Raw genomic sequence first — 15,881 nt, forward strand, 5'->3', positions numbered from 1 at the left:
TTTTACTTGGCAATCTTAACTTGCATTAAAATACATTAATGGAATTTTTAAAAAAATTCATTTTAATTTATTGTGACATTGCAAGAAAAGGTGTAATGTTTGCCTTAATTTCACTTTTTAAGCTTAGTGTGGATCAGGTTATTAAGAGCTGCATGTACACTTGAGCTTGGAGTCTAATGTATGCACACATTGTTTCTGTTCTTCCTTGTCAAACTGTATTTCAGACTCTTTACATATGTAGAAAAAAGTATGAAATTTGCTGAAAGAAAACCTCAGATGTAAATTAAAAAATAATGAATAACCTCTGTGTGTGTTTTTTTTTTCTTTGTCCTTGATTAATTCAGAAAAAAAGGCAGGAAAGGGAAAGGTATACATGGGGAAAAATGGGAAAAATGCAGAAGTCTGTATGGCTCAATAAGTCAAACTGCTCTTCAGACAGCCTGCACTGAGGACCTCGGAGTTTCTTTAGTTAGAGAAAACTAAATAAAAATTAAATTGTTGAGATGATTGCAAAATCAGGTGTTTGGACTGTGGAAGAACAGAGATTCATTTAATACTGGTTTAAAGTTTTATGCCCCAGCCTCCCCGGCAGTAAGAGCCGTACACTTTAGCACTTTGAGTAGGCATAACCCGAGCATACTGCTTGAGTTGAGTGTGTAGATGTAAAAGATTTTCTTATTTTTTTCATGTAGCTAGCACGAGGGGGTAAAACCAGAAGCAGGTAGAAAGAGTTGGAGGACCTTTGGAGAAAGCATGGTGAAAAGAGAATGCTTTGGAAACAGGTTATAGAAGATCAAAGAGACTTCAGAACATAGCAAAGCCCAAGGAGAGAAAAGTACTTTTCTTGTCCTTCTGGTTGTCTTAATTTAGGTCTCTGTTTTAGGAGGAGGTCAGTTCAGGTCTGTGAAAAGCTCTGTTGCACCAGTACTAGTGATCTTCCCACACAAAATGATTGAAAGGAGCAAGCCTCCAGGGGAATATTGAGAAAACAGTCTTTGTCTTCTGTGGTTTTATGTCAGCGTTAATTTTTGTTATGTGGCATCACATGGATGTGTGTGTGTATTTAATGTGTGGATAGCAATCTCTTATTTCTATGTACATATTCTGGGAAAACTGCAGTTCTCCTGTCTTTTGTCTAAACGTTGAGGAAGTGGGTTTATTTTTTTTATTTGTTTTGTTGTTGTTGTTCTTTCTAGTTTGGTATGCAACCTGGAAATGAGAACAACTGTTTCACTTTGCTATTTAAAATGTTTAGGTGGCATGCTATACAAGATTAGAGAATGTTTGTAAATAAAGTGTTAGTCTCCTCTATAGTGAAGAGACAACTGACAGACTTCTGGATCGCAAGAGGAAAATATGTGGTTTCAACAGGTGACTGAGTTGTATGTTTTGTGGTCTTTACAGATAGACATACAAAGCTGAAGAATCACAAGTTGACATGAGTAACAAAGAGGCTGATGTTCTACGTTGCTGGAGATGTAGAAAATGTATAGCAAATTCTGTTTGTCTTGCAAAATGTCATGGAAAAGAACCATCTGAAGTAAGTATAGCATCTGGAGGGAGTTTGTGAATTTTTCCAGTGCCATTGTTTTTAAATTAAGAAGTATTAGACATGTCCTCACTTAGTAATTAGTCTCTTTTGGCAATAAGTACTAAAATATGGACAATTCCATAGAGAGTAACATAAGCAGTAATGGTAGTGAAGCTGAATAGGCAGTGATCACTTTTATGTTCTGCGACATGAAGGCTGATATTCATGATATGTTTGACTACTAGCTTGTGTAGAGTATACAGTGTTACCACTTTTCATATAAAAATGGGTTCTGCCATCTTTTTTTGCCAGCTTTAATGCAGTCATTTTTTGTTTTAATATCTTTTAACAGAGAACTCTTTATTTCTAAGGTGTGTTTTAAATACTGATACTAATTTTCACTGCAGTAGTTAACTATGTGTCAAATATTCCTACATCAGAAACTTTTGCTTTTTATTTTGAAAAAGTGGGAAATAATCTGGCACAAAAATAGTTCAGAAGATTAGCCCACCCTGAGGGGGAGGGGGTGCCCACCAGGCTAAAATACCTTTTAGTGATTTACATCATCTTTATTAAAATAAACAGAAAAATAATCATACGGAATAAAACAATGACAGAGTATTTCCTGCTGCTTTATAATGGAAGTTAGTAATCACAAAGACTTAGAGTCTTTCCAAATATGCCAGAAGTCTGTGCTTACATCCTATGATCTTGAACCAAAGTGAAAAAGCAAATAGAAGGGAAATTGTTGATCTTTTTTATTGATGCATTAGAAATGCAACAACTCTTTTTGGCACTGGAGAAGGATATAACCAATAGAGGTAGAAACAAAGTTACTATTTACAAAGATCCTCATACAATTAGTATTTTTAATAAACCCCATTTTAATCACTCCGCCTGCAGAGCTTGAAGTTCTGGAATAGGTTTCATTCTTTATACTTGAATTATTATTTTGTGCATGGTTTGAAGCCATTTTTGAGGGTGTGTCAGGCAAAATTTCAACTCCTTTCATGGAAGAAAAGTAGTGAAAAGAAGGAGGTGTCTTTTTTCCGCAGTGGAGCTTTTAATTGCTAGTGGAGATCCACCAGCATTGTGCACAAGACTGAAGTAGCTCCTTCTCTAATTATGGTAATAAAAAGGTAATTTAACAGTACTTCCTGAGACACTGGGAGGCAGAGTTTGCACTATGATGAGAAGAGTTAAAGACATAGCTGAAATACAAGTGAAAGAGAAAAATTTTAGAACAAATCTTAAAACCATATGTTGAAGTTACGAATGCAGTGTAAATACTTTAAATCAGAATTATATCCAAGTTGAAGCACAGGTACTCTCCACAGATAGGAGGAGGACACTAGCGTAGACGTAGCAAACGGATCTATCTGTCTGCTGTCATTACTTGGAGAATTTCTAAAATGTTCTGTCTTCTGTGAATAGCCCCACTTTCAATCTTCAGCATAATGAAACTTTTATTCCCTTGAGTTTCATAATATAGGAGTCAGTGTTTTTCCACATTCATAAATTTCAACAACTGATTTTAAGACTTTAACACTCACCAGTTTCCTTATATTTTTATCCATCTTTATAACTTTACTGGCATTCTAAACCATATTAAAAGATTTAATTACACTAGTATCACTTCTGTGCTAAAAGGTAGTTAGGTAAATGTTTTGGTTTAGTATCAGTTGGTGAAATGTTACAGTTTTTTAGATACTGTTTTCTCTTCAGTTGGTCACATCATTGCAGTAAAAACTCAAAAGTTGCTAAGAGTACCTGGTTTATCTGCTAGTTATTCTAACAAGCGTTAGAAAATTAATTTAAAACTATTTGTGGCATAGTTGTGCAGTACTGACCACAGCCTTCATGTAAACTAGAACTCAATTTTTCCTGTCTTTACTGGAAAATTGTGCCAGCTGATGGTGCTTCTGAAATCAATTTCCGAATATACTTGGAAGATCTGCAATTGCATACTTTCTGTTCTTGTAAACAAAACAAAACCACCTCCAAACGCCTCCATCTCTACAGTGGAGTCTGTCCAATGTCCTTAGATTCAGAAATAGACAAATGTTGACAGCATCTACCTGATTTTTAGCTTGAAAAATGCACTAACATCTTTGAGTTTTATCATTTGTTAATAAAATATTTACTGAATTTGGGAAGCTGAATTCTGGCTATATTCAAACAAAAAAAGCTTACATGAATGTTGAATATACTGTATTTCAATACAACAATACTTCTTTTTTGACAGACATCACAACCTTCAGCTGCTGCTCAGGAATCTTGCAATGTATGGCATGTGAACTTAGAAGCTATTCCAGAGTGGGTGAAATGTGTCATTGAAAAGGTAGATCTTTTTTTTTTGCTTGCATCTTTGACATTCAAAATGTGAAAAAAGTAAGGGGAACAAATTTCAATGACACTTTTCTGCCAAGGTCCACATATATTACAGAGACCTTCTGAGGGAATTTTTCTCAGTAACTTTTATCATTACCATTTACAGAGGCTTTTTTCCCTCCTAAATGTTTTTCTTTTTATTTATGCATAAAATCTCCAAGTGATAAATTCTGTTCCTGCCCATTTATAGATGAATGTATTTATGTTTGTCCAAATAACTGTCACGGGCACCTCTGCAGATTTTGTCAATGCTTAAAATTATATTAATTATCTAGGCTTTGGGTTTTGGTTTGTCTTGATTATAGTATCTTGCAGTACTAACACACATGACAGTGACAGTAAAAAAGCATGTTACTCCATAAAACTGGACTGGAGGTTTGTTAAAAGATCAGTTGTTGGAATATGATGTGATGTCTTTTATATTTAATGTGCTATTATGTCATATGAATAGAAAGTAGTTACCTTCCTGCAAATTCAAAGGTCTGATTACAAGCCAGTGTCACTGCCCATTGAGTTTTAACTGCCCATTTGAAATTACAAGCCATCTCATAACTTTCCTGCTGTACTGATTGCTTCAGTTGAGTACTTTCTTTACGTTATTTTAGGTCTAGAAGTTAGTGTAGTTGCATAGATATAGTAAGCAGAAATAATGTTTTTCTTTTGCACTACAGTTTTTCTCTGGTGAGTCTCTGAGAGGCAAACAATACCTGCATTTCTTTCTGCTTAGATTCCAGTGTCTAAGTTTTACTATATTGCTAGTAACTTCTGATCTAAGCAAATCTACCCTGAAAATTATACAAAAGGAAAAAAGTTGTTATGACTGTAAACTTAAGCATTCAAAAATTAAGAAAATTTATTTAATCTTCCTTCATTGTTTTACTGTTTTATTTTGTTAAACATTAATTAATCTATTTTTAAAATTAATTATCTCATATTTCAATAGTACATGAAACAATAATGTGTCTGTTTCAGAAAGATTAATCTTGGGGGGTGGGTGGTGAAAATTAAGGATGATGAGGTATTTCACCACGTTACAGAACTGCCTAATCTTGAATGCCTGATCATAAGGATGCCATTTTTTACAGTGCTTTGCATGTTATATTATTTCAGTAAAATTGATTTCAGTATCAATACTAATGTAATTCTTTTCACCTTTAGCTGTAAATGGTCCAGCCTTCGGCCTTTGAAAGCCTAGACCGTTAGGTTGGAGACCTGGGAAATACAAAACATATAGACTACTCAGAAAAGGCTTAACATATTTACTCAGCGTTGCAGAGGAGCAATGTTACTCCAGTGGCAGAGGCAGAGAATTCATTTCTCTATGAACACCAATATCTTGGGTCCTTTAATTTTTTGTCCTTTAATATCCTAGGAACTCTTGCCTTATTCACTTCTGACTTCTCTGGAAATATCCTGTGGCTTTACGGATAAATGTGTGGGGTTTTTTAAAGAATTCTAACTTATCCTCAGATCCTCCTGGGCTCTGAATAATTTTGTGATCATGTTATTTTCTCCTGTATGACTTCTGAATCAAGGGCTAAATCATTTTACATAAGCACAAAGTCTATTTGCAGGCTGTAAAAACCCACTGCTTCCCAGCCAGTTCTTTTTTGCCATCTGTCCCTGTTCTTAACCAATCTCATCGGGTTTCATGCACGCATTAGTGTATAGATAATCTTCAATAATTATAAATATCTAGTTAGTGCTGGTAGCAACCTTTATTGACCTGCATTTTCTTTTCCTCATCACTAATAACTTGTTTTAGCTTCTTCTCGTTTTTTCCTCTTTGTGCAGTCCATCATTAAATCTTTGTACCCACAACTCCTTTTCAGATGTTGCTGATTTTCCCCCTACCACCTCCTCCACTAGTAGGCTGTTACTTCTTTTACTGAGTCAATGCTTCCACAGTCCGTTGCCAAAGTTATACTAAATCAGTCCTGGATTCCCTTGTGCTGCACCTCATCTCCCAGTCTCTGTGCTTATAGGACATAGAGATGTCCTTTTTCTTCCCTACTGCCTCTTGCTTTCCCATTTTTGCAAGGCTCCTAACCTTCTTCCCTAACCTTCATGAATCACTTCTCCTGCCTGTTTAAGAGGTCCAGGTTACTATTCCATAGTGTCTGAGTGTCAGAAAGACTCACTGAAGATGCCAGAGAGTGCTTTTCCCTGAATTTTAGTACCTAGCCCATGGCATTTGGGAAATGGAGTGTGAGAGACTTAAAGTAAATCTCTGAACCAGCTGAATTCCTCTTTGGGAATGGCATATGCAGACCTTGGTCAGGCTTATAAACTGAGAGAGACTGTGCCTCCACAAGGAATTTTCAGGGATTTGAAAGCCTTTGGGCATATGTTAGCTGAGATTTTTTTTCTCTTAGTTAAAACATATGCAGATTTAAACAGATTCTCATAGGTGCAATGAAAGACACATCTTTGATTCCTTGCGAAATTTTGAGGTTTTAGCCCGCAAGGCAGGAGTAAGTTTCTCAAAGAAGGGTTTTGAGAATTTTTTCTTGCATTGCATGTGAAAAATAACATTTTTTCCCCATGAGTCTTTTTTCTGAAACTGCAGAATTGGTTTTGCTGAAACTTTCTGAAGCTTTCAATCAGACAAGCAGCAGTCATGGAATCATCTTCCCAAACTACCTTGAAAGACATTTGCAACTGAAAGCAATGCTTTAACTAGAAATGTTGGGCAGCTTCTGTATTCATGGCTTGACCCCATTTTAGACACACTAGTGAGTAATGTATGACTGGAGTAGGTAATGTTGTTTGTCATCTGGGCTTTGATCCTACAAACTCTTGTGTAACTTTAATCCTCAAAGATGTTTGTTTCTGCTGACAGATGAATTTATTTACTGAAAATACTAATAGTTGTGCAAATATGTAGGAGTTCATAGATCTTTCATAAATACTTTCTTTTGAAAAAGTGCCTTTAGGATTGAAATGGAATTCATAGAATTACAAATAATGAACATAACTGACTCCTTATAGATAGAGTATTAAGGATTTGTCATGCTGTTGGCACACAGATTATGTTGTAGTACTACATACACCAAAATACAAGTACCATTTCAAGCTTTTGTGGGGTAAGTGAAGTAAAAAGCTCTATTCACTTTGTAAGAAATCTCCTTCCACAGTACTTAGTATGCAAGAAATGTATCAGCACTCAGAAGACTAGGCTGAGAAACTGTGCTTGCCAACTCCAGATTAACATGGTAAATTGATTTTACTGCTTTGAAGGATCTAATGTTTTCATTAGTATTGCAGCATTATTCTATCTATGGACAATTTTTAAACATATTTCAAAGCCCCTACATTTTGAAACATATGTTCTAGATTTCTTAGAGTCTAGTTAGCACTGCAACAAGCAGAATTTTGACCAAAACATTATTTATGGTGGATTTTCTTGCTGCTGTGAAGTCTCTCTTATTGTGTTTGAAAACCAAAAAGTAAACCCTTTTTTTCAAAGCAGAAAAGTAACTCTAGTAATGATTTCTTAATCATTTCTTAATTCATTTACAATGAATTTGTTGGGTGTTTTTTTTTTCTTTTCTTGTCCATAGGCACAGTGGACAATTGGAAAACTGCACTGTCCATTCTGTGAGGCCTGCTTAGGGGGCTTTAACTTTGTTTGCAAAACAAAGTGTTCCTGTGGACAGTTAGAAAATATACATTTCTGCAAAAGTCGGACAGACTATCAGCCAGCCTTCTCTCTTAAATTGGCAAAATCATCAGGACAACACTTACCTCTCCTTAAAATTCAGTCTGGTTCTAGCAAGGATACATGTCATGAAGTGGGAACTGCAGCTTTGGAAATCAAAAATCAAGGGCTTTCATACATGGCCAGAAATAATAATGGAACTGGAAGATTAACAGAAGCACTTTGTCTAGAAGTAAGAGCTCCCAGACTTGAGATGAAAAGTAAAAAACTTCCCTTAAAGGGAAGAAAAAGAAATCTTTCTGCTTCCTGTCCTATGAATGATACATGCACTGTAAAACCTTTTCACCGAAGATCACGTAGTTTGGATTTAAATATCAGAGAGGGACTTGTTTTGTCACCTGTGTTATATGAAACTTGCAGTATGGGAACAATTTACAATGGCCAAAATGAAAATCCATTTGTTTACACACGGAGTGGCTTGCAATTAGAGTCCAATAGGAAAGGTGGCAATTCTTTTCAGGACCTACATAGTTTCAGCGCTGACAAACTACTACAAAAAAGGTTTCAAGTTACTTCCTTTGCCACATTACTGCATAGAGAAACAGAAATTAAATGTGATTTTGAAGCGACTAAACAATCTTCTGGGAGTGCTATTGCTGATGCGTCACCTTTTGTGATGAACCTTTCTTCACCTACAAGTCCTGTAGAAGAGGAACAATACATCACACCTGTTGGTCTTCTGCAGCCTACGAGTATTTCCTTCAACCAAAAGCTGAATAAGAGAGAAACAAACAAGTTGAAAAGCTTGAGGAGAAAACAGAGGCAGCAAGAACGGTGGCTACAGAAGCAAGTAGGTGTTTAAGATTAATTATGCAATTTTTGGTAAAGTTTGGCTTGCTTTTGCAAATCATTCTGACTTTTTTTTTGATGCTGTCTCTTAATATTGGTTTAATGTGGTGTGCCTAGAGTCAGGTATCCTACAAACAAGTACATATGACCTCTTCCTACATGTAGTTTTTCAATTTCAACTCAAACAGGTTTTTTTTCTGTGTAAAATTAAAGTTTGATGGGTATATATAAATAGTTTCCATGGGCCTTCTTATTATTTCATGATGCAATAATAAATTTGAAGTGGGAAAAAATACAGTAAAATTTAATCAATGTGATTAAAGGAAAACTAAACATTCAAATCTTCTAAATGAAAAACCCTAACATTTCAGGATTTCTGAACTTCTAAGTAATGTTAAAGCATTTTGAGTTAACTTTACAGTTAAGAAAAAATTATGCTTTAAAAGATGATATTTTCATCTATTATTTATTTTAACACAAATATTTTTCTTTGAATAAACAATTGATGGTTGCTATTTAAAATATTAGTCTTTAGTAGGTATTTTGTCTACAAATCTAACAGAAATGTTAAATATTCTTATACAACTATGGTTTCCTTCTTCAAACCATCTAAAGCAGAACAGAATTAAAGACCGTAGATTCTCATGCAATTTTTGTTGGGAGGGAGGGGAGAAAGACCAGAAATATATCTTAAAATTAACAGCACAGGTTTTGTTTGCTCTGAAGTTCGGTAGAAAGACTAATGATATGTACGCCTTTAAAAGAAAATTTCTCATCATAAAATTCCTGCCACACAATACTGTGTGGCTAGCAAGAGCAAACATACTAGTTCTCATCAGAGAAGTAGCATCTACTCAAGAAACCATTCCTGCTTCAGGTAGGTATGTCATTGTGATAATATTCAAATATTCCGTAGATGAAGTGTGGTGACATGTAAAGCTCATGTAAACCTTATTTCACAGATTTTTTTTTTAAATGTGATTGCTTTACATTTTATATTATTCAAGTCTAATTTAATATTTATGCCTTATTGAGAAATACACAGTTTATTTGAATTGACTATGCTTAGGTTAGATAGTAAATTATTTTCATTGGTTTGCAGTTAATACAATAGGATATATAGGACCACGGTAATGTATGAATCTTTTGTTAGTCCTTTGTACCTAGATGGTACAAAGGGATTTTCACCCTTAATATTCTGGTGCCCTTATACAGTTCCACTCCACTCAGGCACAAGTGACTAAGAGCTCTTGCCTGTACACAGTCAACAGAGCCTTTAGAATATGGTACAGAATCAAAGCAGAGCAGTGAATTCATGATTGAGAGAGAGATACGTAGAGGCTGTCTCTCTCAATTAAATGTGAGAACCAGCTTGAAAATGTGATGGGTCTGGTACATATTATGAGACTTTTCAGTATGACGTGTATATTCTTTTGCCTTTGGGAAGGTTTTTTGTTTTGTTTAAATATTTAAATTGACTTTGCAATATTTTGAAAAGTTGTTCTTATTTTGTAAAATGCTTCTTTAAAACTGAAAGTAAAGAACCTTTCCAAGATTTGGATGCTTTAATAGTATATACTTGTTTTTAAGTAAGTCTAAAGGTTCTTACATGTCCGAGTCCCTAAAATGGCTTTAAAAATTCCAGGCCTCGTTGTATGTGTTAAATGACATTATGATGCAAAAGCACAGTATATATGAGCATTTGCATTGTCATGGCATCTACCGTCTCTCCAGCCACCTTAGTCTTTGTTAGATGTTACTTTCAAGAATAAAATGTTATACAAATTTTCCAAATTCGTGATAGCTAAGAAAGAAAAATAAACTTTCAGATCTTTTTCTTGTTAAACTGTGCTTAACCAATTCCTACATTATTTTTAAGTTTCATAGAGCAAATGATATACAGTTGTTAAATCTGGTATGTCTAATCAGTAAGCATAAGGTTTTCGAAGTACAAAAAATTTAAAAATAAGTGTGCAAAGTAAATCATAAGGAATCAAATAGTAATATTGAGGGAAACTATTTTGGTTTTGCATTGATTACTTTAACCTTGATGAAAGTTTATGATTGTGACATGGAATATTTAAACAGGCCTACTTCTCAGTCTGTGTGTCAAGCAGGACATGTGGCTACTGCAGCTGTGTTTCCCATCACTGTGTTTCACATCCCCTTCCCAGGAGAATGTGGATCTAGCAAATTGCATCCTCTGTGCAGTCTGACATGTTGCAAAAGGGGATACTCCTCTGCAATGCACTCCATTTCATGGCTGCTTCCCTCTTGTGTATCAGTCAAGGTATCCTCCCTTCTCTCGGAAGTTCCACTTTGCTGTCCTTTTTCTTCAGCTGTTCTGATGCCCCTCCCCATAAAAATGTGCATTTTGTTTCTGTGGCACTTACAGTAGGATGCTGATCTGTGGCACTTTGTAACCATTTCCAGCATACTTACCACATATGCTTAAGGAATCAGATAGCAAAACTTCACAGAGAGAAAAAAGCATAAACTCTGAGTGCATGGGGTGAAAGAGTTTTGATAAATGACAATGGGAAGTATTTCATTTAAGTGCTCTTTTAAGAAGTACTTTAGTGCAGCAGAACCCTGATATGAGGTGAGTCTCCTAAGCTGTCTCTGTTAAAGGTGCCGTGCATCTCATTTTTAACTTTAATTAAAGTTTTTCTGGTGAACAGTCCAAGAGAACAGACCTGTTCAGACTTTGGAATTTCTTTTTAAGTGCATAGGCAGCTTCTCTAAGTTTATTTTATAGTGTGATAACTTTACTTGTCAAACATTTTTTCTCTCTTGCTGTAAGCCATAAATGTTGTGCTGTGGCAGAATGCGCTCTGTAATTAAGTTGAAGTATATAAACCGTGGATTGTAAATAGGAACGATTCTGTGCCTCCTGACCTGCACTTGCCCCCAGATGCCTGCCCTAATTTGGGCTCTGGTGTAGGTGTGGGACTGAGCTAGTCTGCTGACAGCAGAGGGACCCAGGCTTCCTCTGTCTGCTCTGCAAGGGAATGCTCTTAGTGCCTGTAAGGGGGATACTTGAATTTTGTGTGTGTCTGTGTCTGTGCTTGTGCACGTTTTTGTTCATGGGGGATTTTTAGGTTTCTGGTCAATTGTTAGGGTGTTATAATAACTACTTAAGTCTAGAAATTGCCAGTATTAATAATAGTTATAGCTAAGGAGATGAAGTATTTCTGTTATAAATTCCCTTTTGTGTGTATCTTGTTATAAGTTTGCATTGTTTTCTAATGTCTGACGCTTGCAGTAATTTTCTGAAAGATCTCAGACAGAAATATCATTTTGGGCTCCTCCAGTCTTATTTGATTTCTCTTCACAATCTTTTTACATAGAGGAAGACTATGTAGCCAGCTTCAAAAGTACAGTATCCTCTTGGAAATTATCCTTATCCATTGGAAAAAATGCTCCATTTTATAACTTGACACATCATCAGTTCTTCTGTATCTTTTTAAAAACATGAAAGTTTTGTCTTGCAAACACGACTAGTTTTCATGAAGTGAATTTGCTTTCATGCTCCCAGGATAAACAGGTGGGTGAGATACTGCATCCTCACTGTCAGGTGCTGTTATCTTGCCCTGCAGCCTTGAGTTTTCAGTTCTCTAACAGCTGAGAGTCCTGTAGTTGAAGGCGCTAGGCTTCAAAGACGTAACTTGTGCACTTAGTTCACTTAATCTATGCTTGTCTCTTCTTCATGTGTGCATTGGTTTATAATTCTCTTTCTTGCGCTGTCATGTTTGCATTTAAACTGTAAGATCCTTCAGGTGTCTTGTCATGTGTTTATCTACTTGGATTTCAGTCACTCTTTCTATGGTGATACTCATAACAAGAATCATCCTCAGACCGAGCATGGATTTCTCGGCTGGCTGTTGGAGGGCTAAAAGCATTACTTAATGTTGGTACCAAAATGAAGCAGGAAGAGAAGGAAGTGAAATGAAATCACAGCCAGGGGAGGCAAGCGGTAACTTCAAGATCTCAGATGTGACCTTTGTTAGGGAAATATGAGGCCCTGGAGAAGAAGAAGGAAAGAGGACACACAGGAGAAAAAGGGCAGTCCTAATCCCATACCCTGAGATCTGTACCAAAAGATAGTGGGTTTAATATGAAGTAATACTCAGTTGCAGTGACTGACGAGCTGTGAATCCCCAGAATTAAGATTGTGGGATGCAATGGTGGGAGAGCATTTTGACTCTGTGCAGCTCATACGGTATCCACACGAGCTTTTTCATTCACTTCCTCGAGTGACTGTAAGAGAAAGGAAGATCAAATATTGATATTGATAACCAGATTATTGGATGAGGGAAAGGCTGTTGATATTGTATACCTGGACTTTCGAAAAGCATTCAATACTGTCCCCCATACAATTCTTGTGGAAAAACTGGCTTCACACGGCCTGGATGAGTATATGATCCGCTGGGTCAAGCAATGACTGACTGGAAGGTCCCAAAGAGTGGTGCTCAAAGGATTTAAATCCAGCTGGCGGCCGGTCACAAGTGGTGTGCCTCAGGGCTCAGTGTTAGTACCATTTCTGTTTAATGTCTTTATTGATGATCTCGACAAGGACATAGGGTGTATCATCAGCAAGTTCGCAGATGACACCAAGTTAAGCAGGAGTGTTGATTCCCAGGAGGATAGGGAAGCTCTACAGAGAGACCTAGATAGATTGGATCATTGGGCTAAAATCAATGGCATGAGTTTCAACAAGGGCAAGTGCCAGGTTCTGCACTTGGGCCACAACAACCCCAAGCAGCGCTACAGGCTTGGGGAAGTGTGGCTAGAAAGCTGCCTGGAAGAAAGAGACCTGGGGGTTCTAATTAACAAGGGGCTGAATATGAGCCGGCAGTGTGCCCAGGTGGCCAAGAAAGCCAACGGCATCCTGGCTTGTATTAGAAATAGCGTGACCAGCAGAAGTAGGGAGGTGATTGTGCCCCTGTACTCAGCACTGGTGAGGCCACACCTCGAGTATTGTGTCCAGTTTTGGGCACCTCAATACAAGAGAGATATCGAGGTGCTGGAGCGAGTGCAGAGGAGGGCAACGAAGCTGGTGAAGGGCCTGGAAAACAAATCATATGAAGAGCGGCTGAAGGAGCTGGGACTGTTTAGTATGAGGAAGAGGAGGCTGAGGGGAGACCTCATCACTCTCTACAACTACTTGAAAGGACACTGTAGAGAGGTTGGTGCTGGTCTCTTTGCACAGGTAACTAATGACAGAACAAGAGGGAATGGCTTCAAGCTCCAACAGGGTAGGTTTAGACTGAACATTAGGAAAGAATTTTTCACAGAAAGAGTGGTCGGGCATTGGAATGGGCTGCCCAGGGAGGTGGTTGAGTCACCATCCCTGGATGTGTTTAAGAGACGTTTAGATGTGGTGTTGGGGGATATGATATAGGGAAGAACTTTGTAGTGTAGGGTAGATGGTTGGACTCGATGATCCCAAGGGTGTCTTCCAGCCTGGATGATTCTATGATTCTATATAAACATTTCTACCCTAGTAAAGGTGGAAACTCTGATTTCAGTGTTCAAAACCACTCATGCCTGCATAAGTTCTCAAAATAACATAGCAATTTTTAAATTCTATAGTTAACTGGTTGAACTTACATTTAAACCACAATAAACTTTGATATAAAGAAGACTGAAGTGCTTCTGTGTTAACATGTTGTTGCAGAGTTCACAGTCCTTGGCCTGATACACTCATGATTTACCTTTCTGAAATAATAGTACTGCATTGATGGTGCTATAGCACTAGTGGTTTAAGAGCCATTGAGCACCAAGGCTGCAGGGTGTTACATGTACATCTTCTTTATGGGCAAAGAAGAAATGCACATTGTGTATATAAAATCAAGAATTTATTCTTCATATAACTGAAATCTTAAGGGTGGGATTATTGTTAGTCCAGATTTAATTGTTAACGAAGAAACAATAATATAGACGTTAAGACTGTTATATGCACTCGCTTGTTCTTCCCCAGTTCCTGTGGTTCTGCCCATGGCACTGTGCATCAGGTCTGGGGGCTAGCAGCAGACCTCGGGGTCTGGTGGTGGGGGGTGTTACTGCCACTTGCCATCATCTGGACTCCTTTGCTGGGAGCAATCACAGAATCACAGAATCACCTAGGTTGGAAGGGACCCTTTAAGATCATCTAGTCCAACCAATGAAAAAAAAAAAAAACCAAAAAAAACCACACACACACAACACACCACACACAACCCACACACACACCACCACACCACCCAACACTAATCCATATCCCCGAGCACCATGTCAACTCCTCTCTTGAATACCTCCAGGGATGGTGCCTCAACCATCTCCCTGGGCAGCCCATTCCAATGCCTGATAACCCTTTCAGTAAAGAAATATTTCCTAATATCTAACCTGAACTTCCCCTGGCGTAACTTGAGGCCATTACCCCTTGTCCTATCATCTGTAACTTGGGAGAAGAGACCGACCCCCGCCTCTCTACAGCCTCCTTTCAGGTAGTTGTAGAGAGCGATAAGGTCTCCCCTCAGTCTCCTCTTTCCCAGACTGAACAACCCCAGCTCCCTCAGCCTCTCCTCGTAAGACTTGTGCTCCAGACCCCTCACCAGCTTCGTTGCCCTTCTCTGGACCTGCTCCAGCACCTCAATGTCTTTCCTGTGGTAGGGGGTCCAAAACTGGACACAGTACTCGAGGTGGGGTCTCACCACTGCCGAGTACAGGGGGACAATCACCTCTCGGGTCCTACTCACCACACTGTTCTTGATACAGGCCAGGATGCTGTTGGCCTTTTTGGCCACCTGGGCACACTGCTGGCTCATGTTCAGCTGACAGTCGACCAACACCCCCAGGTCCTTTTCTGCCAGGCAGCTCTCCAGCCACTCTGCCCCAAGCCTGTAGCACTGCCTGGGGTTGTTGTGACCCAAGTGCAGGACCCGGCACTTGGCCTTATTGAACCTCATCCCGTTGGTCTCAGCCCATCCAGCCAGCCTGTCTAGATCCCTCTGCAAAGCCTCTCTACCCTCCAGCAGATCAACACTCCCACCCAACTTGGTGTCATCTGCAAATTTGCTGAGGGTGCATTCAATCCCCTCGTCCAGATCATTGATAAAGATGTTGAAGAGAACCGGCCCCAGTACCGAGCCCTGTGGGACACCACTCGTGACCGGTCGCCAATTGGACTTCACTCCATTCACCACCACTCTCTGGGCCCGGCCCTCCAGCCAGTTTTTAACCCAGCGGAGAGTATACCCATCTAAGCCATGAGCATCCAGTTTCTCCAGGAGAATACTGTGGGACACTGTATCAAAGGCCTTGCTAAAGTCTAGGTAAATAACATCCACAGCCTTTCCTTCATCCACCAAGTGAGTTACTTTGTCATAGAAGGAGATCAGGTTTGTCAAGCAGGACCTGCCCCTCGTGAACCCGTGCTGGCTGGGCCTGATCACCTGGGCATCCTTC

General features: G+C 38.4%; 1 protein-coding gene across 1 annotated transcript in view; it reads left to right on the plus strand.

The window, feature by feature from the left end:
* The first annotated feature begins 1,438 nt into the window (after window positions 1-1,438).
* RNF180 (ring finger protein 180) overlaps window positions 1,439-15,881 on the plus strand; it is a 72,934-nt gene continuing 58,491 nt past the window's right edge. Inside the window, exons 1-3 of the mRNA XM_074166692.1 lie at window positions 1,439-1,540; window positions 3,777-3,872; window positions 7,486-8,433. Coding sequence (XP_074022793.1) covers window positions 1,439-1,540; window positions 3,777-3,872; window positions 7,486-8,433 — 1,146 coding nt within the window. The remainder of the gene's footprint in view (window positions 1,541-3,776; window positions 3,873-7,485; window positions 8,434-15,881) is intronic.

This window comes from Numenius arquata, chromosome Z (genome assembly GCF_964106895.1).
Source record: "Numenius arquata chromosome Z, bNumArq3.hap1.1, whole genome shotgun sequence".
NCBI classification, from domain to species: Eukaryota; Metazoa; Chordata; class Aves; order Charadriiformes; family Scolopacidae; genus Numenius; species Numenius arquata.